A 25,414-nucleotide genomic window follows, 5' to 3' on the forward strand; every position below is an offset into this window, starting at 1 on the left:
CGTAGCTAGTTTGGTTTAGGAAGCTTTCTTCGCTTAATGCATGAAGCATTAAGGATTAAGCATTAGGCAAGTCCTTATTTACTTTTTTTGCATTTACTCAGCCTATGCTTGTCTGATATTCAATTTTATTTCATGATCCTAATCTGTTAATTGTGGGGAAAAAATACTAAAAAGAAATATGTATATATTTTTTATCACTTAAAATTACTTGGCAAAATAATGTGTAAAATATCTCAAAATAATAACATTAAATATGAAAGCTCAGACTTACCGTGTAGATTGATGTAGCGGATGCAGCTCTCCACAAGCAAGGGTATGGCTTTAGTTGAATCCTACAAACACCAAGAGTGCAACTTTGAAATTAATGTTTTCTGTAATTAACTTGAAATTATGATTGTTTTTAGAGAGAGTGAAACCAATATTGAAGGACAGCTTTTTTTTTTAACCAGAGGCGTATTAATGTCTAACGGAGAAATCCTCATATCCAATCAGAGAGCAGAAGACTTTTGACCAAGTTTAAAAGAGACAATAAAAATAAAAAGATCAAGAAAAGGTCATGAAATTGTAATGAAAGCTTAAAACATCAAATGGAGTGATTTTGCTTTTAGCATGCTGCTTTGCTCTTTCATTTATTTGTTAAAGAATTTTAAAACTACAGTTAATGAATTCAAACAATTAGCTTTTCCATTTTTCATATTTCCATTTTTTGTGATAGAGATAAAATAAATACACTTTAAAATATTTTTGATTGATATGGACTGAAGAACCAGTGAAATTTATGCATTTATCAATCTAGCAAAACCAAGATGAACCCCTTTGGTCAGACTAAGGCGAAACTCTACCTGGTGCTTGCTATGGGAGTTCTTTCGCCCACGACTATGATGAGCAGCAAAGGAGGAAGAGATGCAGAGAAAGAGCGTCGAAAGAGAAGTAAGACTTGTTATTAAAATGAAGAGATAATGAGTAATGTGACAATGAGAAAATGCCTTACCTGGTAGTCAGCAGTTCAGATTTATATCCTGAAACAAAAAGAACAGAGAACATTTTTAAAGGTAACAGTTGCGGATGCTTGTCTGTATTCCAACACGAGTCCTGAAGGACGAGAGGTTCTGTCAGTCGTACCTTCAGCTAAGGCTTTCTTTAATATGTCATGTTTGGCCTGGAGTTTAGAAATGAGATTGCTGCCCTCTAGATACTCGCGAAACTTCTGAGGATTGAAAAATAGAGAAAATGACACAGAGCTTTATTCACCCCCAGAGGAAATCTGCAGAGTTCCTGCTGCTTTTTCAGATAAAACACAAAAACAGCCCAGATAAAAGCAGCAGCGGCTTTTCTAAAGCTCACATTTCTAAGTTATACACTTTTTCAAAAAGGGACATTTTCAGTTTCTTCAGAGACAAAGACAAACAACATCTACACATTAACCTTGCCACTGAAATGGTTTATCAGAAAATATTTAACCACAACATGTAAAAAGATATATAACCTTTTTTTTTTTTTTCTTGCCTCTGACATTAAATTCAGGATAAACTTTTCCTGTTTTAGGTCTGTTAGGATCCCCCAAGTTGCTTCTCAAGAGTTTATGTACATTTCTCTAGGCTGGGTCAGATTTATGGGCCGCCTTGCTCATGGATTTCAACTCCTCCAGGACCGTTTGTTCGCCGCTCCAGAACATTAACTTTGAATCTTTTGAAAGAACAACGATGAAAAGAATGACTATATCAAGTAGTGGAGTGAAGTTATGGAATAGTTTACAGCCGTGTTTAAAGCAGAGTGTGAACATAAATTTGTTTAAGAGAAGGTACAAAAAATTACTTTTGGATAAATATGTAGACGAGGAAAGATAAAAAACAGGTAGATTAATATGGAAGAGTGAATGTAACTAGTTAAATGAGCAACTTAGGTCACTTGAATCATTAGGGATGGGAAACTTAAAAGTTTATACTTTGTCCCATTCCTTTTCGAACAATTTATTATGGTTTATGTATTCATTGTGTTGTGTTGTATTTACACATCTTATATTGTTTTGTTGTTCGAATAAACTGAACTGAACTGAATCTTCAACCTTCTTGCAATGGCTGAAGATGACAATTCACTATTCAGCAAAACACGCCTACGACATGATAACACCACCTCTGTACTCCACAGCTTCAATTTTGGTTTCACCCGACCACAGGGCATCTCTCTGAGTGTTGCTTCTTCCTCTCTGAGCGGCTTTTCAGCCCATGTTGGTGCAGTACTTCAGCCATCATCTTTAGAAGCTCTTCAGCCGTTGCTTCGACCATTTCAGAATATTACAAATCCATGGTAATCCTAACAGGCCTAAAACAGGAAGCGTGTGGTCTGATATAGCGTCAGTCTGTAAGAAAATAGAGGTTAAGTGTCTTTTTCTGGTGTGAGAAGTAAGGTCCAGGGCGGAGAGCGAGAGTGTGAGCGCGCTGCTCCGCGCTTTCCTCACATTGAAGTAGAAGAGCTCCGTCTCGTGCTGGTTGGCTCGTCTCTTGGCCAGGCTGGGTTTGTTCAGGTAGCCGTCCGACACGCTGGACTTGACCGACTCGGAGGACGGGCTGTGGGTGAAGCTCTGGGAGACGTCGCAGTCGTCCAACACCGTCATGTCCTGCAGGGTGGTCAGAGTGGCACCCCAGGTCTTTTTCACCTGAAGGAAACATTTTTTAAAACATGCCGAAGCTGAGATACGTTGACTTTGTTGGCTAAAGTCTTGGTTTATCCCTTATTTCTTCATATACCCCCCCACCCCTGACATTTGTCAGGTTACAACCACAAACTTAAACGTGTTTAATTACAGTTTTATGTGATGGATCAACTCTAATTAGGGCAGAACTGTGAAGTGAAGAAGAAACATTAAAATTTTCCTCATCTGTGCACACAAATGTCTGAAAACTGCTCATCTTCAAGAGTTCATCTTTCAATAGACCAGGGGTGTCAAACTCATTTTGGTTTAGGGGCCGCATTCAGCTTAATCTGATCTCAAGAGGGCCACACGAGTAAACTCATTGCAAGATTAAATAGAACTAATAAATGTGGACTTGTTGTTGATTTTTATATTAAATTAATTTCACTTCTACACAATATATTATGAATAACCTCAGCGTTTTTAAGAAAAGTATGTACAATTTCAACAATACTTTTACTCAGTTAAACATTTACTTGTGCATTATGCATAAGAACTGATCACAGTGATTATACAATGTGGAAAAACATTAATTAAAATTTTTTGGAACTTAAAAACACTGTCCTGCATGCCAAAATACATCAAACAGATAAAAAATTAAGAAATGATTTAAAATAAAATTTTCCACACCTGAAGCTTAATCTGCTAATTAAAACACAGCACCCCTCGTGGACAATATAGGAACTGCAGATTTTCAATTAAACGAAGTACATGTTTTTTTTAATAATTGTTTCATCATTCTCTTCCTTTTATCTCCTCTTTCTTTCACCTTTTCTTTTTTCTTCTTGTTCTTCCTTTCCTATCCTACTTTCCCATTGTAATGTCCATATCATTTGAGATATTCCCCGCATGAATCATAATAAAACTATTCACATTCATAAATCAAGCGGAGCACTATGGCAAAAGCAGTACTGCTCCACTTGTGAAAGTCAAATCTGATGAGCTCTTTTTGGCATTAAGACAACAATTCTTATTGCCACATTGCCAGACCGGACACTGGGGAAAAAAAATAAAAAATAATTTATTTTTTCAATAATGATAATGCATTTAGCCACCGGGCCGGACTAAATTGTTCGGTGGGCCGGATCCAGCCCGCGGGCCGTATGTTTGACACCCCTGCAATAGACTGTCTGTAAGCATCACTAACTTTGACTAGGCCATTCTGCCATGATGCAAACCACTGCATAGTATCCCTAGCTGTAGGTTTAGGGTGGCTGGACCTCCACCCCAGCCTGCAGGGTGCTCGACAAGACGTGAAATAGTTCTCCAGGCTTCCTGAAAATCTCACGGTTTTAATTTTGACGCTGGCTACTTTTTTTCCCTCTCGTTTTTATGTTATTTTAAAAAGCAGTGCTTTTTCGCCTGCTCAGCCGTTGTGGGTCCGACATAACGAAGCTTGTGCTTGAAAGATTTAAAGTAAAGTATGTCGGGTTAAATGGAAAGGTAACGTTAAGAGGGTTTAATTCCTCACAAACACCTCATATGCAAAGTGTATTTACAGCTCATATACTGGAGGTAGGGCGGGTTTTATTTGCCTGTGATGATCGGGGTGTGGTTTTCTGTTTGCTGGGAGCTGCTGAGACGATGCGATGCGATGCTGCTCATTAATCCCGACGCCTTCAGCAGTTTTATGCCCTTCAGGCTGAGTTAACAGCTGCCCTCTGTGCTCTACAACAGCGAGGACAGCAGCGTCAGACTGCAGCAGCAGCGAGTCGCCCAGCTTTATTTTTAGGGGCTACATCTGCTGCATTATCACCCAATTAAAACGGTATAAATTATTTTGACTTGTGATCTGGAGTGTTTTTTTTTTTTTTTTGCTGTTTTTAGGGCTTATCTAACACACTAAACAGAATCTAACAGCTCAAACCAGAAAATGCTCAGCAGCAGTCGTACTGAAAAGATGGAGAAATCCAATTAATTTGAATTATTTCAGCAGGTCAAACGGGTCAATTATTCAGCTCCCTGGGAGCTGCTGCGACTAAGTTTCCGTTTACTAATCGTCATGAAAGTCATTTTTATTTGACTCGTTCTTTTCTAGAGTGGAAATATTACGCAACTAGCAGTTTCAATGATTTTTTTTTTTTTTAAAACAAGAAACGGGGGTACACATTTCTATTTCTGACCGCTACATGCTTTCTGTGGCCATTAACAAGCTCCAGGCATCATTCGGGCTGCATATTTGATCTCTCTTCTCAGCAGAATTGATAGAGTTAATTTAATTTGGTTAGTTTCTCAACATGATTCCAGAAGCTTACCATTGGCCTGCCTGCTTTTTCCATTTCCAAAACCACTTGGGGAATAATTTTGCCCAGATGAGAGGAAACCGGTCAGTATTTTCAGGAAAAGCCCAGGACCTCACCGAGCATAAAGACCGCAATGAACGGGAAACTGCTGGAGCACCAGTGTCCCCGTCCACAGCGAGGCTAGCTTGAGAAGGTGCTAACCGAGAAAGACGCTCCTGCTCCAACGTCAACGCCTTCAAGATGGACTGAACGTTGTAACTATCCACACAGACAAGCCAAATGTCTTCTGAAAGGAGGAGGTTAGAGATTAACCTGCTACAATGTGAAGAAGCCTGTACCAGCTGTCAAGCATGGTGGTGGCAGCATCATGCTGTGGGAACGTTTACCTTCCAGATGTACTGAAGCTTTACAAAAATTGGATGGAAAAAGTAGGGAGGATGACTTAGTCCAGTGTCTACCTTTACTTTAGATCAGCAGCTAAATGGTTAGAGATCTGGACTCAGTTGGGTGTCCCAGGAGGAAAATGCATAAACGGAACTAAAAATAAGAACAATGTTCTTAAAATGTGTGTATTTTTCCTTGATTTGAGCAGGTAAATAGGATGATCTGCCAATAGAAGATGATTTCTGCACTTAAAATAGAAACAATTTACCTCTATCTTCTTATTTCAAGTGTAGTTTATCTAATTATCTTATTTTAGAGGTCAAAATACTCATTCTATTGGCAGATAATCTTATTTACCTGCTCAAATCAAGGATAAATACGCTAACTTTAATAACATTTTACTTATTTTTAGTTCCGTTTTTGCAGTGTGGTCCATAAACACACATAAACATCAGGAAAGGATAGAACAGGCTAACACAGAGTTTCTGGAATGGTCTTCTGAAAGCTCCAGCCCTCACTCCTATTGGAAATTTGTGGACTCTGTTTAAAATCTGGTCTGTGATTTGAACCAAAACCCATTTAAACCGACTGTGAATGTCAAATGTCCGACCAGAAGGATGCTGGAATCTTGTGATCGAGGCGCGACTTGCTGAGAGCCGTTTAACCAAAGACTAGCTGGGGTGTATGTATATATTTGAGCCTGTGTGTATAATTTAGAGAAAATTTAAATATGCGCACCTTGCAGCAAAGTATTTGTTCAAATTAATCATAAATTTCCCAAATTAACAGGGGATTCATAAAAATGCTATTTTTTCAAAAACTAATGATTCACTAAAACTTTTGTCACAACTTCTTTCAGGATCAGTTTCATTGTCGGTAGATAATGATTAGTTTTCTTTCAGCATTTGGCTTCCTATAACTTGTGTTTTTAGAAAAGAAAAAAGTGGTTTTAAAGAGTTCCTTTAATTTAAATGAAGTCATCTCAGCTTTTTTGAATCATCGTTGCTTCTATTTCATTGGATAGGAGGAGGTTAGTTTTATTTTTTTGTGCACAGAGTGGCTGTATGAGTGTAGCTAGATGTGAGATTTTCTGACCATCATCATTTTATTGTGTTTGTGTGTCTTACCTCCTCGTTTTCGATCTTCAGGGACGCCAGGCGGGTTTGGAGCTGAGTGAGGCGCAGCGAGAGTTCAGCCTGGACCTGCGGCTGGGAGGCGATCTGCGTCGTCTGATATGGAGATAAACAGCGTCACGGCGAGAAGAAAAATCCTGATTAGCTCTGGTTTACAGCTACAGTATCTGATGAGCTCTAAATAGCAAGTTATATGTCGGAATATTGTTAAAACGTCCCAAAAATATGATAAAGTTCTTCTTTTTGTTTTTTACGAAGGACTGAAGTCTTATTGTGACAAAAAACAACGACATAACAGAAAATAATGTTTAAATTTGCACAAATGGCTACCTTGAATTTCGTTTTAGGTATTTCTTTAATTTGGAAAGGCCTTGATGCAGCCCTAATGTCTTTATATTTCATTCAAAGACTTCCTCTAAATCTTTCAAAGTGGTTTTGCTCAGTTGTTCTGCACGTTTCCTAAAGCTTTTTTTTTTTTTTTTTTTTACTTTGGCTACTTTTTTGCACTCTCTCAGTCAATATTATTTACCACAAAATAAGAGGTAGACCGGAAACTCTAGAGCAGAAAGATATGTCCTAAAGAAGCAGGGAAAAGGATCAAACAGTGACCGTAATGGATGCTTCATCCTTCAGTTAATCTACTTAGTACCAGGTTTTCCCCTCATTACTCTTTAGAATCACCTCGTTGAAGCTGAAATCCTGTTTCCTGCCTGACAAACTGTTATCTTTGGGATTATTTTATCGATTCGACTGAAGAAATTAACGCAAATTGCGTCTTTGTGACAAGCTGCTAGTAACAAAAGAGCCCAGGGATCCAATTTATAATCATGACTGAAAAAAGTTCAGGTACTCGGCTGAAAATGAGCCAAAAAATAAATCAAAGAAACTGTCCGGAGAACTATTGATCCGGAGCGCTTTAGATGAAGTCCTCAATCTATTCAGAATAAGACGTTTCTCTTGATAGTCACGGATTTGTTTAGTCAAGGAAGTCTGTTCAACGGGGACTGGACTAAACACACTATTCAATTGAATTAAATTTTATTTATATAGCGCCAAATCATGAAACATGTCTTCTCAAGGCACTTTAGTCAAGTTCAATCATATTATACAGATTGGTCAAAAATTTCCTATATAAGGAAACCAAGCAGCATTCACTCCTGAAAGAGCGTAGAGCCACAGGGAGAGTCTTCTGCATTGTCCATGGCTTTGCTGCAATCCCTGATACTGAGCAAGCATGAAGTGACAGTGGGAAGAAAAACTCCCCATTAACGGGAAGGAAAACCTCCGGCAGAACCATGCTCAGTATGAACGGTCATCTGCCTCGACTGACTGGGGGTTACAGAAGACAGAGCAGAGACTATAATGCCAAAGTATCCAGAAGTAAACTTGGGTGACATCTCAAAGACTTTGATTTCCTCAAAGTCTATTTATGAGGTCAGACACTGATGTTGGATGAGAAGCAGTCTCTGCTCTGATTCATACCAGAGATGTGCTGCCAGGCTGAGTTCAGGACTCTGTGAAACCAGATCAGTTTCTTCTTGTCCTGGTCGTCCATTGCATTAGGGATTACTCCAGAGAACACGTCTCCACTGCTTAGAGTCAAGCATTGACGTCTTTTAAATCACCGCGTCAGACATATTGCGTTGGTCTTCATGACGTAACGCTTGGATGCAGCATCTCAGCCATGGAGGTCCATCCTATAAATCTCCCTATGCACTGTTTCAGCTAATCTGAAGACCCTGTAGCTATTGATTCTGCATTAAGTTGGTCACTTCTGTCTTAAAACAGGGTTCCTACAGCATAAGGCAAGTTAAATTCAAGACTTTTTAAGACTTTTTAATGCCACTTGAAATAAAAAGTTAAGATCAAATTCATGATAAACAAGAAAAACCTGGTTGCGACAACTTCACCCAAATGTTTATTTTAACATAAATCATTACTTTCTGGCCCAGTAGACATGTTAAAAATTTTGAAAAACATTTCATATAGGAAGAAAGCTAAAAAACACAAATTACAGATATATTTTTAACAACTACTGAACTGAATTCACAAACTTTGTCTTGTTCCCTACTAAAATAAACTATAAATCAGTTTTAAAAACTACAACATAACCAGTGCCAACTCTTTTTCACAGCTATGATCCGGCCGCATCAGTTTTTATTGGTTCCGCTATCGGGACAGAACCAATAATTGTTAAGTTGAGCCGTTCAGTAAATTTAAAAAAAATTTAATTGTGTCAATTATTTTACTGTTTGGTAAGGATTATAAAAATAAAATCCTATTTATGACCTGGTAACAATTTTAAGACCTAAGAAAGACTGATTTAAGACATTTTATTGCCAATTAAGGCCTTAGTTTTATAATACAGAATTCAATGCCTTTTAAGACTTTTTAAGGATCCGCGGGAACCCTGTAAAAACTTTAAATTATCTGTTGAAAGTCTGGCTGATTGTTAGAGAAATACATTTATGAGTTTTGTTCTCATTTTTTATTTTCCTTTTTTTGCCAATTAAACGTCTACTCACCGTGTCACCCATGTGCGCCTGGAAGCCGAAGCGCTGAGGCGGGCAGAAGGCAGTGGGGTAGAGGCCCAGGAGACGCTGCCGGTCGCGGGCGGGGTCCAGGTTCTCCACAGCCCCCTCCAGGACCTCCAGGCCCGCCCTCCTGGAGGCTTCAAGGCTCAATTCGGCGGATAGGTAGGTCCTCAGAGCCCGGCTCAGACTGGAGTGGTACCCTAAGTCACAGCACTAAGAAACACGTTGAGACTAAGTTTTAGAAAAGCTAAAAACCGGTTTATTTTGGGAAAGATGTTTTTCTGAGATTGTTTGACCTGAGAAATAAGTTACTACATTTGTGAAAAAGCTGTTTAATGTGCCTTTTGTTCTTCTAAATATAGAAACGTTACCTTAGACTCAGCTCACTTCTTCTGGTTGTTTTTTGTTAAGTTTATCCTTCTCTGACTCTTGTAGCTTTAATCAGAAATGACCTAAATGTAATGTTTTCATAGGCCTTACCAATGTTCTTAAAATCCTAAAATGATTAGAATAAGTCATTCTTGTAATTGTAACTAACTGTGAAAATGGTTGAAATTAATTTCCAGGTAAATAGATACAGGTAAATTGATACAGCTCCAATTCTGCTCTAGCTATGAACCAAATAAAACATTCAAATAAATCAGAGTTTCTCAGTCCACATTGTTCAATATTTGTAATCTGCAGCCAGAGTTACATGTGGAGTTCCCCAAGGCTCCATCCTCGGGTTCTGTGCTATTTTTGCTGTTTATGTTACCCTCAGGGTTCAATAACTAGTGATTCATTAGAGATTTTGTCAAAATCTTTAAAACATTATCTGATAATGAAGTTTAAACTTACTTCTTCCTTTGATTGTACTGAAATTATGTGACAGTTAATCACTCTTCCAATCAATATTGGGGAAAAAAAAACAAGTGATTTTCGAGAGATCCTCTAATTTAGGCTATAGGATTTTAAAAGTAATTTTAGTTTTAACTTTTACAGTTGCAATTATACCAATTCATTTTATTTTGAGTTAGACAAATGAGCAAGTCTTTCTCTGATGCATTTAGAAAACATTTTAAAATGGACAGAATAACAGCCCAGTTGGCCTCAATTGACGACTCCATTGAGTTTCTGATTCTAATTATAGTCGTAGGATTTTTGAACCAGTCATATCGTACAGAGGGACTACTTTCCCATAAACAGCGGCTATTATACTCACGTCGATGATGTCGGGCAGATCGTGGATGTAGTATTTAAACACGGAGGCATTGGTAGCCTCCAGGGTCAGTAAATACTCATTTCTCGCCTTCAGAGTCTTCAGTTTGTTCTCTGAATACTTTGCCTTCCTCTATGAACAAAAGCAATAAAATAATAAAAGTATGAATCCATTTATAGTCATTATTCTGCAACGTTTTGCGTTCATTTCTTCAGGGACAGGATTACTCTACCTTCTCTCTCATCTTCTCCATCTTGCGGGCGGCGTTGCGCCTCTGGTGGCGTTCCTCTATCCGCAGGCCGAACACAGGCTCCACCCCTCCGCCGGTTCCCGACACGCCCTTCACGCGGCCCTCCTGGCGCTCCGCCTCGCGCAGCTTGGCCTCCGCGCTGATCATCTCCGCGTTGTACATGTGATACGTCTTCATCACCTGTGCAACAGCAGTCAGACCGTGGTTTCTTTCTTCACATCGTGATAAACACTGATTTTAAAGTCCAGTGTACGTGGAATAACCCAGGGTATTGAGAAACGTAATATATTCTGCGTTAAAACACTCAAAAATGTGGTTTCACTTACCGTGTAAAGCTCATTAAGGAGCTTCATGAGGTCTTCCTGAAGCTGCAGGAGGATCTCCTTACTCTGAGAGACGCAGGTGATAAAAAAAAAGAAGAATATATCAACACAAGCTCAAAATCGCATCGCAGAAACCCGTCCTGGCTGTCGTTATTCAAAGTTAGACCTGGACGTTTTAAGGGATTAAACATTTAAATTAGAAAGAATGGGTTTTCCATTCATTTGTTTCCAGATTTTAAAGCAATCCCCAAACTCCCCTTCCTTATAAAAATACTGGGAAAAGTTAATTTTGCCGAATAAAACTCAGTTTTAGCGATAAATTGTTTTGCTTAGGGTCCAAAGTGCGGCCCCTGTACTGATTCTGAGTGGCCCCTCCATCTGCATTTCAAGAAAGATTTGCTCCACCCGCATAGATGGCTGATGCAGAAGGAAGATTTTAGTTTTTAATTATGGCAAAATCATTACAGAAATGTTAAAATCCTACAATTGAAAATGTTAAGTACAACAAAAAGTATTCATCTGTTAATAAACACACTTTTGACATAATCTTTAATTTCATAGTAACATTTATCCAATGACATTTAATTACTTAAATGCAGACTTTGGTGCATTAAAATCTGCTTTGAATCCAATTATTAAAATTGGCTAATTACAGCAAGTGTTTTCGAAGAACAACTGACCCAAATACTGTTATTATATTGCTAGAACAAAAAGAGTTCAGTTTAATGTTGGAGTCAAATTAAATTATTCAAAAATAATTTTAAAACTGGACGACCATCTTTTAATACAACAAATGAGCAAAATCATTTTTAAAATTTTGGCTCTACAATAATTTACACATTCATTTTCGACAATAAAATATGACTAATTTATTTAAAATGATCGTATTTAGTAGAGCAGGTCAAAAATGAACATCATGTTTTTGGTTTTAAATTTTTTTTTTTGACCCTTGAGTTCCTTTGACTTTTGGCCCATTTAACAAAAAGTTTGGACACCCCTGGCTTAGGTGTTTCATTTAGAGCCTTGAATCTGCTCTTTCAAAGGGTTTTAACGATAATTTTAGCTGCTGGGTTAGGGTTATAATTGCTAATTATGTTGACCGTACGGCTGCCTTTGACACAGTTGATCATGACATTTTCTTTTCACTGTGTTAGTATAACAGGTGAAGCCTTGGAGTGGTTTAGGTCTTACCTGAGGGACATTTTTGTATCGGCATAAATTAGTTTGTGTCATCTGGAATGTCTTTTGCCAGTGGGGCCTCTGGGTTCATTACTGGGACCCCTTCTTTTCTCTCATCTTCTCACTTTTGGGTTAAATTTTGAGGACATTTCCAATTTCATTTCATTCTTATCCTGATGATTGTTTAGTCTACATTTCTTTGAAAAAACATGATGCTTATACTTTGCCTAAATCAAATCAAAGCTTGGATCGCCGTGAATTCTTTTGAACTTGAGAAAAGTCCCATATTCTGCCCCAGTGGCCCTTGACTCCATATTTGAAATCTCCTGCCATAAATCTGGGGGTGAAATTTTGGTGTTTTAAATGTGCTTTAGAAATAAATTAGATTAGATTTAAGCCCTCAATATGAGTCTTTCTGAACTTTAGCCTTATGATTGTTTTTACTCTGCCTTTTCTTTTATTGATTCACTCATTGCTTGAATTTTATGTTGACTTTTTTAACTTCTTATGATGCAAACTTGCAGAATGGCTATCACTTGGGCAGCAGATTTCTATCTTCACCCTCTCTGAGCTGTCATGGCGGCTGGATTGTCCACCCAGCACTGGTGTTGCGTTGCAAAGTCAATGCTTTCTATCATCTAATCAACATGACAGTGTGGTGGAAAAATGAAAAGGGTTAAGAAAGATCTACACAGAGATGTCTACTGATGCCAAAACGTGCTGGAAATGGGATTGGGTTTGATAATTAGGCTAAATTTGGATAGAATGTATGGAGTTAAAAGTCCAGTTTTCTATATATTTGTCTTTGCTTAATTAAGACAAGGACTAACCAACCAAAAACAGCCATAAAAGACGTACAAGGATGTTCACATTGGATCAATAGATGGATGGATGTCCTACTTAGATTTATTTTTGAAAACATGTTAATTATATTTTACAAAGATCTGCTTAATTTTGTATTAAATTCATACTGGACATAGTTTAATAATTGCAGGATTCAATACATTTTTGTAGATGTAAGAGAGATTTTAGACCATCATTAATTGTACATAAACATCCTTTAGACTTAAAAAACAGTGACATTAAACAAAAACATTGCTGTTTTAGTCATTTTAAGAAGATAAAGACTTTCAGAAATCTTTTTAACGTGTTTAAGAGGATATTTATTGTAACGTACTGGACCACAAAATCCAGTTTCAAACCAATATGTTGAGTTTTTAGCCTCATTTTTTGGGCATATTCTGTTATTTTAAAAGCATTTATCATCAAAGTCACTGGGTAATTGCCTTAGGAACAACTCATCTCCATCACCTTATTTCAAGTGCAGTATGTCTAATTATCTTATTGTAGGGGTTAAAATACTCATTCCACTGGCAGATAATCTTATTTACCTGCTAAAATCAAGGACAAATACACTAATGTCAAGAAAATATGACTTATTTTTAGTTCCGTTTTTGCAGTGATTCTGTTATTTTAAAAGCATTTATCATCAAAGTCACTGGGTAAATTGTACTGACTTTTCTGGGCTTCGTCTCTGTGTGTGTGCAGGTCTCTACATGTGTCCTTTTTGTCATTACTGCAGTAAAAGAGTGGATTTTAATGAGAAGTAAAGTCCACAGAGCTCTGCGCGGGCCTGCTGTGGACTTTAACAAATTAAACACACAAGCGCAGTCTCTGCCGCCGCTAACTTTAGCTCGCAGCGTTCATTATTAATCTGGCTTCCGGCTCGTCTTTTATTCATGCCAGCTAAAGTGCAGCGACTGCCAGCAGCTCTGAGCGGAGGACCTCCATCACGTCAAACCCTCCTCAGAAGACGGACGCCGAGATGAGACATCCGGCCGAGTGACCATGACGACGCCGGCCGTCCGTGGGCGCTTTGGGAATGAGATTCATCCATCCTGGGATTCCAGACATTTTAGCATAATGCAATATTGATGCTGCCACATAACTCCTTACCCAAACTGCTTGGCTGTTTAATGCATGAGGCAGGGGGCTCAGCGGAGCAGGAAGACGAGCTCGGCTTCAATTATGAATTCATTTGTTTGTGTGCGGTCACATCCATTTGTTCGTCTGATGCTGCTCGGCCGATGTTTCTGACCCGCAGCATTTAAAGAGGTCCTCGCGTGGTTTATTTAAAGAAGCTAGTAGTCGACGTCTTTATAGTGATAAAGTGTACCGATCGCTGTCAGGTCTGTCAGGTTCTTCACGTTTTAGATGCTTTGTTGTTTCTATGAGTTTAAATGAAAGCGTAACAAACCTAAACATCTTGAAAATATTAAGATAATAAGATTTAATTTTGAAAAACGGTGGCACCAGCAAGTATGGATGATGACCTGTCGTATGAAAGCAGCAAGAAAAATAGAAAACAGAAACAGACCTTTTAAACAGGAATGCATTGAAAAATAATGTTGGGACTGAAAAAGATGGAGTGAGCACTTTTTACTTTGATCCCCTATGCAAAAGAATGGAAAGCTCACAAAACCAAAGAGGCCAGATTTCTCCTCACTCACAACACACTGACTCTTCTTTCAAATCCCCCCAAGGTTTCATGGAACAACTGTAATGTTGGCTTCTGGAGAGGCAACAATCCAAATCTGTGGGACGAAGACACAGCAGAAGCCCCCACTACGACCGACAACTCTAGCAATGAGAATCTTCACCACGACGACTGCTGGTGGTTGTGGGTATAACGATAATCAGGTAAGAAAAGGTGTGACCTTTATTTTATTATTCACCTTTCCTCTGCTAGTACGAAACATTTAATGGCCTCTGGTTACTGCGTGAATTAATGTTTTTTGTTTGTTTACCTACATCAATTTGCTCCACAACGAATCATTTTTCATTTGTGTCTGAGCCAAGTGAATGAAAGATTGTATGTCAGAATTTTTTCTCCAATTCCTACATGTGGCCTTTAGGAAACCATTTTTGCAGAGAAACACACTTTAGGCAAGCTTTCTGATGGATAAATTGCAGTGATACTACCTAAAACCTCATGAAGTGAGACTTTCAGCTGCTTCCATTCACTACTGCTATGTTTTACACAACCACTGCATGACTTTGGAATATAAAGCATGCTGGTGACACGGGTTTTGGAAGTAAAAGGGAGTGCTGGTATCTGTGCGCGTAAGAGCAACAATGCTGGTCAGAACTGGAGCAGAAATACTGCCTCTACTTAAATGCTGACTGAATTTCTTTAATCACCGTTTCACATGTGGTCATTCTCCACTGGGCAGACACAAGCACACCCAGCTCATCCCAGAATGCTTTTAAAACCCTAAGTAAGGTGCAGGTTTGTTAGATCTCCAAGCTACAGCCTGTTACACAACGTTTGACCTGAACTTCTCCGACTCTGTGGTCAAATCTCATATTTCTACGCTTTATAAGCTCATGTTTAAGTCGGAGACCTTTTATTGCTTAATGTTTGGCAACCATTAAAAATGATTATATTTGTTGTTTTGTACATAACATCATCACTGTTTGGCAACTGCCTCGCGATTGTTCTTTTAAAGAAAATTCCTTTCTTCCATTAAAAAGGCAAATAATTATCCTAATCTACAAGTTTGTATTCAAAACATAAAATTGTAGCATAAAACAAGTATACAAATAAAATATCTTACGATAATCAGAAGTGATGCTACGATTCTGAGACAGTAAAGGCTTAGCCCAGCCTAGAAATAGTTGAGTTTTTTTGAATAACAATAGTTTTTAGCTGCTTTTTATTGTTAAAAGCCGTAAGTAATGCTGTTAGAAAAACCATGCTTAATTAAATTATTACCAGAATGCTGTGATATTAAAAAAATTGTCAGTTTGGTTTTTATATATATATATATATCTATATATCTATATCTATCTATCTATATCTATCTATCTATCTATCTATCTATCTATCTATCTATCTATCTATCTATCTATATATATATATATATATATATATATATATATATATATATATATATATATATATATATATATATATCTATCTATCTATCTATCTATCTATCTATCTATCTATCTATCTATCTATCTATCTATCTATCTATCTATCTATCTATCTATCTATCTATCTATATATATATATATATATATATAGATGCATAAATACATTCTTCTCTTACACTTTGTTGTGTTATTTACCTAACTCTGACCGATACAGTCCCCCCCGGACTATGATAATTAAATACATTTTACGATAAAAGATGAATAGGTCTAATTTACCAATTAACAATTTACTTTAAGACCTTTTCTTGAAAAGAAAAGAAGTTGTGCTGCGGCGGTTCCACATTTGCACACATTAAGAGTCAATAGTAACATGTTTTGTGCAGTGGACTCATTGTATAAAATACACAGGATATGCAAACAAAACTGATTGGTTTTAGGCTAACACAGGGAATTATAGTTATGGGTTAAAACGTAGATTTTTAAAATAGATTTGTATTATAAATTTCAGCTCCTGGGAGATCCAGGGTTATTCAAATGACATCCAGTGCTTAAGCCCACGTCTAACAACGACAATCAGGGGCCTCACCCTTTTCAGGAGACGAGCCGAATCCTCGCTGATGTGCGTCAGGCGGCTGATGACGTTATTCAGATAGAGGTCACTGAGGGTGGCGTGGTCTTTGCTCTCCCTCCTCACCTAAAAAAGGTTTAAATAATTAATCTTTTTTCCTCTGTGTCTCTTTTGGAAAAGTTGGAAACACATTAACTCACCTGGTTTAACAACAAGTACCAGCAGTTGACTGGAGAAAGCAGATTCTGGTCCTTTCTGTAATTAAAACAATAATATTAAAAAAACATTTTAAAAATTAAATTTTTATAAATAAATATTAAGATATTTTATTTAAAATTACAAAGGATAAGATAGTAAAATGGAGCTACAATACTTGACCTGTTAGCTCAGATGCTAACAAAGACTTCAAGCATGAGCTCAGATGCTAACAAAGACTACAAGCATGGTTTAGTTTAGTTTCACATGACTATTTTCATCTTTATTACCTTTTAAGTTGTTCTATATTTATTTATTTATTTTACTTTTGAACAAACCCCAATTAAATACCTCCAGAAAGAGATGAGGTCGTGAAATGTTTCAGCTTTTCTGCTAGCTTAGCAAGCTAGTGTTGTCAACTAGCTAACTACAATTTTAGCTTATGTTTATGTTTTGAACACCATGTTTCACTCCTAATCTGGTTCATTTAGGACAAAGTCAATAATAACACCAAACTTCATTATTAATAAAATTACCCAAAACATGAGAACAACGCGAGAGCATGTCTGTCTTGTTTCTGCTGCTTGTTTTTATATTAAGCGCCACTATCCTATGTCAACACGCTGCTTAGAGCGGCGTCCACTGAATTTTATGTCATTTAGAGCTCTTTATAATCACTTTTGTTCTTTTAACATCGTGAGGATTTTTAAAACCTGCTTAAATCTGTGTGGGTCAGTCAGGGTTGTGTTTCCCTATAGAACCACTTAAGAACCGGGTCCAAAACAAGACACCACGAGCCCTTTGGTGGAAAAGAAAATAAGTTAGCTGCTTAGTCTACACAAGGACAAAATAACAAGTCTGAGAAAATGCCTTGATTAGCGTACTTTTCCATTTGAAGACAAATAATGTGTAAATATATCTAAAATCATAAGGTTGTGTACCTGTGTACCTGATGAATTTAAACTTAGAAACACCTTAATGAATTTTGCTTAAATAGAGAGGAACTGTCAGGGGTTTCTTTTATAAATAAAAATGTCCACTTTTCTTTTAGGGCTGATCGGTTTTGTAGAACATTAAGAAATGCATCAAAGCATAAATACTAAATCTTTTTCAGATATTGATTAAACTTAATAAATGGAACAACCTGCACGATTTTGGATGATAGACCACAAATTGGCGAAAGCATTTAGTTTTAAAGCAATAATAAACCAGAAAAACAAATTCTCATTTAGACGTTTTTGTCCTAGACCATCAATAACAGCTGGACACTTGAAGGTTGCTAGCATTTGATATCAGGCTGATTGGTTGTTGCATATATAATACTTTATTTAACTCAATATATCAGTTTTACTGTACTGAAGTACTGACGCCGCTGTTAGACTGAGTGCCCAACATGTCCGACTGCAGCGTTACGCACACATTTAAACGTACTTGTATTGCTGATGATCTTTTGTGCTGCGTGTTTTGGCCATGAACCGCTCCGCGAGCTTCTCCAGGTTTCTGGAATACTCCGTTTCAATCTCGGCCTTCTTCCTGAAGAAGTCCTGCAGGTCCTGAAGCAGCTGGACCCGCATCTCCGTCTGCTGCTCCAGGCAGCGCTGCTGCTCCACCAACTGGGTCCGCACATCTGCACACACAAGCAAGAGCACAGTCAATACCCCCAGGCCCAAAATGCTAAGTGATGGTGACAGAAAAACGTGGAGACTTAAATCCTTTCTGCAGTGTAATTTATGGGCTGATAAAAGCAGTGTGATATACAAGAACATAATGTTTGAAAGAGATTTTTGTCAATGAGCTGTGAGTGTATAAGCACGATCTGGATATCAAGAAGCAACACAGCAGAACTGCAAAAATAATTATAGTTTCTGATTAAAATATTCAACCTAAAAACCTTCAGATATTTATTTTCCCCTCATAAATGCAACTACAATCCCCAAATTATCATTTTTTACACATAGACACGAGTTAGAGTTGGGATTAAACAATAAACCAACTACGTTTTCCACATAGAGAGATAAAAAGGTCAGTAGCCTCACCTCCAATTTGCTACACCCATCAAATATAATTAATCCCACAAGCTTACATTTAAATTAAACTGGCAGCAATGCAACCTAATTAAATTATTTTCTTAAATATTGGTGCACATTTAAACGCTGCAGGGGGCTGAATACAGATGCACGGCACACTTTGCAGATGTTTCATTTGTAAGCCATTTTGGAATCGGTGTTTAATTTTCCTTCCACTTTGCTGTTGCTCTTTTTTGTGTCATGTTTTTTTAAAATAAATTTTTATTTATTTAATTTTTTTTATTACGCTGTAAAATCTCTGGAGACTCACAGTCTCATTTACATTTTGTGATTGTGTTACATCACAAAACGTGTCAAAGTTTAACAGGCATGAATAGTTTTTCTATACGCCCATTTATACCAAATGAAACAAGCCTACAACAGACATAAGAATAATTATTCTGCTTCAATAGATTGGTAAAAGTACCAGTGTATACCTCTTAGGACTACACCACCCTGCCAATAAAATATTTTAATCAGAGAAACACTTTTCAATCTTTGCTTTGCAAGTTAAAGACTTTCCAACAGAGAAATATAACAATATTTTCCCCACTTTAGAGCGGTTAAGGAAGGAATAATCATAACTATCAAATGAGACATCACAGTTATTGTGGCAATAAACCATTTACAGATAATTTTCTTTTTAGTTATGAAACTAAAAACAACAATCCTTCAACGAAAAGTTAGCAGCAAACCTTTTACTGTTAATTAATACCATAAAAGGAGCAGCATGCAGGGATTGTGGCTAAAATGAGATTCAGCATCTGCGTTTCTGGGAGACTTCGGGTCACAACTCACCTCTCTGTGTTTAACTCCGTAAGACGACGATTAAAAAGGTTTAAAATGCTAAAACTTGAAAGAAGGATCAGCACTGTGCTGGAAAACTGCTCCGCATGGCTTCAGGATTTACATTTTCTTATTTGTGCTACAGTTTCATATTCTAGATGTTATGATATTTAACGAATGCGTCGTCTGTTTATTGGGGTTTTAACCGTTCCTGTGACTGTCGGCGATTTTTTTTTCACATTTTAAAACACTACAGGACTGAAAACGTGGACATACCACAGCGAAAATCAAAAAGTACTTAAGACAGGCGTTAAATACAAAAAAAAAAAGCTTTTATTTTCTTTTACTGCATGGAAGACGGATGAAATGAATAACATTAAGAAGAGTTATTACTAAAGAATTCATTTTCAATTAACTGAAAGTCCTGCTGGGATTAATCACATTATATGATCAGAACAAATGTAAAACAGGGCCTTGATAAACCCGTTAAAACTGAGGAGAATTACTTGATTTTTTTTTTCATTTCTCAGGACTGAATGAATCACAAAGGACGTCTTTAAATTTCTCCATTCATCTTAACTGATGAAACGGTGCAAATAATTCAACGCCATCCATTCTAAAAAAAAAAAAAAAAACTGAATTTGGATGTAAAACCACTTAATGCGGTAAATTGGATAGTTAATAATAAAAAAAAAATCTGATTAAACCGATAAGCTTCTTATTAAAATGCGTAAATGGCCTCCTCTTCCTCCCTACAGTCATCCTCACAGATGAAGGCTGTCCATTTTTTCTCTCAGGAGTCACCTTGGACTTAATCGTGTGACTGAAATGAAAAAGCAGCAGAGGAAAAACACACGCAGACAGACACAGAGACGGAGAATCGGGCTGCTAGTCAGCATGGTGAAGCCTGGCTGCACGCTCCACTGCCTCTCTGTGTTTCAGCGCTCGATCTTTCTGCAGCAAACCGGAGAGAGCGAGCACCGACTACACCAGCAACGCCGCCTCCCTCTCTTTCACACACACACAGACACACAGACCGACACGCAGCAATCCCCTGAGAGCAAATCCACTCCACTACCTGTTGTCTTGGTAACCACACACAGTGTGTGAACCATGTGATGAGGAAGGTGATGAGGAAGGTGAGGAGCCTGCAACTGCACCATCGACTGGTGCACAGTTTGCCCAGATCTCTGTGGAAAACTGCAGAGTCCATAAAAACTCCATTGTTGGATGTGACCGGGCGTGTGTTTATTGATTCGGGCATCATTTCGCTTTTCTTTGCTTAGTAAATTAAAATGGCTGCCATCTTATGACGGTCTCGTACGGCGCGTTGTGCAAGTTCCTCCGTTTACAGCAACCAAATCTCATATTGAATTGCCTTATTTTGAAGGATTTTGTAAAACAATTCTAAATATTTACATAAAGAAAACAAAAAAGGAGTAAAAAACACTTGACCCAATAGCTTGGATGCCAACTAAGGCTTTTAAGATCTTTTTTTTTTTGTCAAGCTTTTTAAAAATCAAATAATTTCTGTTTTTGTGTTTTGTTGCTTTTAACACTAATAAATAATCAAGTTATGCTGAACCACCATAAGCAGTTACAGCTTGATGTTAGTGAGAAAGATTTACCAAAATTATAAAAACAAGTGATTAAAGCAAACATTTACTTAAATCCATGTTTTAAATCGACAGGCTCTTAGGATAAAATAGAAATATCCTTTATTTTCCTCTCACTGGGGAAATTCAGGTGTAGCAGCAGCACAGGGATATGCAAGTCAAAGTGTACGTATAAAGACAAAGATATAAAATATAACAAGAAAAGATAACTTAACAAAGGCTCTTACATTTTATCTCAATTTCAGTCCGGAAAAAGTCTTAAATGACATTTCCTAATAAAAGCCTAATGATCATCCCATTAATAAACCCATGAAATAAAATCTCTCCTCAAAACTTTACTTAAAGGGAATAAAAACTCAAAAAGTTGTATAGTAGTAACTTTAAACCCATCAATAGTATTTTTTAGATTTTTATTACGTTTGAAGACAATCAGGCGAAGAGCCAGAGCTGAAAACCACTAATTTAGTTGATCAAATTATACATTTATTGGTTAAATTTTAAACATAGACATGAGTTATCAGGTTAGTCACTTCACGTTAGTTTGTATGATTCACATTGGTCTAAAACCTAAATTAAAAGATGCACACCAAGAGATGCTGGTGCTTCCTTTGGTTCCTCCTCCAGTCTGTCTCTAGAGGTCAGGCAAAGAGGCAGATGTGCTGGACCTGACCGAGGCTACAGGTCCAGATGTGGTCAGCACCACAGTCCTAAAGGCCCGTGCAGATGTTCTGCAGCACATCTTTGACATTAGCACGACCCAGAAGAAGGTTTCAGGTGTTGTGGAAGACCTCCTGCTTTGTTCCGGTACCAAAGAAAAACTCAGCGATCAGTCCTCAGACGTGTTGCGCTGACGTCCCACATCATGAAGGTCCCACAGAGACTCCTGCTGGCCCACTAGAGTAAGCAGACAAGCAGCTGCATCGGGGTTGGAGTTAAAGATGCCGTCAAACACCTTTTTTAACAAGCTAAGCCACACACTGCACAAATGGATCTAAAAATAAGCAAAATGTTCTTAAACATAGTCTTTTTGTCCTTGATCTGAGAAGGTAAATATGATCATTTGCCAATGGAATGAGTATTTTGACCCCTAAATTAAGATAGACATCCTGCACTTGAAATAAGATGATGGAGATGAATTGTTCCTATTTTAAGTGCACAAATCTTATTCCATTGGCAGATCATCTTATTTACCTGCTCAAATCAAGGACAGATACACTAATTTTGAGGAACATTTTACTTATTTTTAGTTCCGTTTTTGCAGTGCTGCGAGCTGGACCAGACAGACTGCACCGGGAGGATCAAATTTCCATTTAAGATGATTGAGCCTGATTTGAAACTCCAGCTGGAGGCATCAACAATTGCCTGGATCACAGTTTGTGAGAATGAATGAATGAATGAATGCGTCCAATCAGGTAGTCGTCAGCACAGGAGCACCACAGGGAGCTGTACTCTCACCCTCTCTTTTTTAAACTCTTCCAGGAAGAGACAGACTCATTGCATCAGAGACTTTATGGTGTGAGAGGAAAAACAAACACTGATGGGAGAGGAAGTGTAGGTGGTGGAAAACAGACCGGACTGGTGACACAACAGCAGGGCCGTCTACAAGAAGAGACAGAGCACTGCAAAAACAGATCTAAAAATAAGTAAAATGTTCTTAAAGTTAGTGTATTTATCCTTGATTTGAGTAGGTAAATAAGACTATCTGCCAATGGAATTAGTATTTCTACCCCAAAAATAAGATAATTAGATATCCTGCACTTGAAATGAAGGTGAAGGAGATGAATTGTTCCCATTTTAGGTGCAAAAATGGGAACATTTGCCAAGTAGCCAGTTTTTGGGGCTACAGTTTGCCAAGTAGCCCCAAAACTGGGGCTACTTGGCAAACTGGACCTTTCCAAGTCAAAAGTCTCTGGCTCCAACTACGGAGTACAAAGAGAACGCACCGTTAAAACATGAGAGGAAAAACTGCAACAAAAGTTTGGACGTTCTTGTTTTGAATTTTTTTAACACAACATTGCGGTTCTCTACAACATTTTATCCTCTTGCCTTGAAAACTTCAGAAATTCACTTGCAGCACTCAGACAAAATGGCCCGTTTTTCCCCAGCGGTGATGCATTCCGGTTTCATTTGATTTACCCGCGGCGTACTATTTTTTTCCTTGAATTCCCAGTCTTGCTTTCAGCTGGGATTTCAGCACAGAACATCAAAAGAGTGCAAATGCAAACCGGAGCGCCGACAAAACGACGTGTGATTTTCACTTCGCTTTACATAATTTCCCGTCGGAGACGAATACGTTTGTGAAAATCAGACATCCTGGTATCACGAATGCAGCTTTTTTTTAGACAGTTTGTTCAACGGGGGCATTAGAAATATAAAACCTAGAAATGACAGATTTAATTTGTCAGCTTCCTGACACTTGGCATCATTTAACAGAAAGCAACGTCCCACATGGTTTGTGATTCGGCTTTTACAACCTCGGTCTGCCTGGAGAGAAATGTTCAGGAAAACCAACTCAAAGACTCTTAGATCTAAAAATCAAAAAAGGTTTAAAGAATTGCAGATAAGAGAATCAGAATGGATTAAACTCAATGAGCTTTTCATGAATGAAATGGAAACAATTGTTTCCTGTGAATAAGACAAAAATTAGGTTGGCTGTTGCCGAGCAGGAGGAGGATTCCTCAACTCGGGAGGCGAGATTATATCAATGAAACGCCTCGGTTTGGATCACAGCCTGTTGAAAGAGAAGAGAGGAAATCCGCTGTGCTTTCCCTTTTGATCTCTGAAATAGTTGCTCTTAGAAACCTCCTTGTGTGTCCTCGCTACGCCCCGAACGGCACGACTCAGCCTCTTTTCAGAGAACGCTGCCTTCAGGACGCCTCAGAGTGCCAAAAACGCCGAAACACGAAGAAGAACGAAGACTAAAAACCAGGAAAAGGAGCTGTCTGCAGAAATATGGAGACCCAGACAGAAATGTTAGATTAAAGTTTACCAGGAAGGGATTAACATGGAAATAAGCTTCTCTTTTATTTGAGTAACAGAGGGTTTTCTTTCTGTTTAATCAAATAAAAACATGTATTTAGTGCTTTAAAGCTCCCTTAAAACTTCTTCACTTAAATGTTGGATGGGAAAACATGAACACTATATTGATGAAATCTAAAGCTTCAAAAGTTCTGATCTGAGACCAAGAAACAAGAAAATTAAGGCAAAAATAACGAAAGCAATTGAAATAAATATGAAAATGTAGGTAAACGTGGAGTTCTTACATTATGATTTAGTCTAATTTTCAGCTTTATTCAGTGTTGTAAATATTTAGAGTTTCTCCAGCAGTGTTTACTGTGAGAGACTACTTTAAAAAACGGATTTATGTACATCTACATAAATTAGAATATTATTAAAAAGTTGATTTATTACAGCTACTGCAACACTTAATGCATGCATGTTTTGTAGCATAGGATTTTGGATGATATTTCATTCTTATACGAGTCTTTTCCATTGATTCTGCAAGAATCTGGTGCGTTTCATCTTCACTCTGGTAGAGTTTAACGTTTTTCTGCACATTATTCCTTATAAAATAAAAATAGGATACATTATATCGATTAATTACACAGGGACTGATGTATTCAAGCTTTTATTTCTGTTAATTGTGATTTTTCCTCCAACACTTAATGAAAACAGCATCTAAGATTAAGATTTTGCATCAGACTAGTGATAAAAATAACAGCTGGGATTTAATAAAAATATGTTTAATACCTGCTTTACGGTTGTTGTTGTTTTTTTTATAAGGTAGTTTTATTCTGACCAGACTCATTTGATCACATATTGTAATTCACTGAGATGTACTTGCAAGAGTTGTAAAGAGATTATACAGCAGCTGTACAAAAACGACGCAAAAGTCAGTAAAAGTCAGAACAACCCCACAGAAAGCTATACAACTGCAACCCTGTTGCTTACCGCAACCCTACAAATACAAATATTTTTAAAGCAAAATCAAGAAACATATGAGCTGAAATATGCAAAAAAAAGGGACTAAAATCTAGATGTGAAACTGATCCGACAGCAGAGACTAGGTCAGGTTGTCCAGGATGTTGCAGAAAAGATTTTTCTTATTAAAACATACAGAAAAACTGACGACAGAATACCAAAATGAACCTTTAGACTATCATAGACGCCCACGAGCCCACAGAATAGCACCAGAACAGAGATTGGACCCGGGCTGACCTGGGAGAATTAAACATAGTCTCAATCAGCCAGCTGACCGGCAGTAAGCAGCAACAGGTAGGGGAGGGGAAGCACTGCGATCCTCATTGC

The 25,414-nt window shown here is 37.7% G+C and overlaps 1 protein-coding gene across 4 annotated transcripts in view; it reads right to left on the reverse strand.

The window, feature by feature from the left end:
* LOC105937148 (SLIT-ROBO Rho GTPase-activating protein 1) overlaps positions 1 to 25,414 on the reverse strand; it is a 45,467-nt gene that overhangs the window by 14,880 nt on the left and 5,173 nt on the right. For all 4 annotated transcript variants that reach the window (XM_021324414.2, XM_021324413.2, XM_012878312.3 and 1 more), the window contains exons 2-14: positions 18,070 to 18,265; positions 16,644 to 16,698; positions 16,462 to 16,569; positions 10,761 to 10,823; positions 10,417 to 10,614; positions 10,188 to 10,316; positions 8,978 to 9,199; positions 6,447 to 6,548; positions 2,459 to 2,656; positions 1,123 to 1,207; positions 992 to 1,019; positions 843 to 876; positions 272 to 332 (exon numbers count right to left, since the gene is read on the reverse strand). In XM_021324414.2, the coding sequence (XP_021180089.1) occupies positions 272 to 332; positions 843 to 876; positions 992 to 1,019; positions 1,123 to 1,207; positions 2,459 to 2,656; positions 6,447 to 6,548; positions 8,978 to 9,199; positions 10,188 to 10,316; positions 10,417 to 10,614; positions 10,761 to 10,823; positions 16,462 to 16,569; positions 16,644 to 16,698; positions 18,070 to 18,265 (1,479 nt within the window). The remainder of the gene's footprint in view (positions 1 to 271; positions 333 to 842; positions 877 to 991; positions 1,020 to 1,122; positions 1,208 to 2,458; positions 2,657 to 6,446; positions 6,549 to 8,977; positions 9,200 to 10,187; positions 10,317 to 10,416; positions 10,615 to 10,760; positions 10,824 to 16,461; positions 16,570 to 16,643; positions 16,699 to 18,069; positions 18,266 to 25,414) is intronic.

The sequence above is a fragment of the Fundulus heteroclitus genome, chromosome 17 (assembly GCF_011125445.2).
Source record: "Fundulus heteroclitus isolate FHET01 chromosome 17, MU-UCD_Fhet_4.1, whole genome shotgun sequence".
NCBI classification, from domain to species: Eukaryota; Metazoa; Chordata; class Actinopteri; order Cyprinodontiformes; family Fundulidae; genus Fundulus; species Fundulus heteroclitus.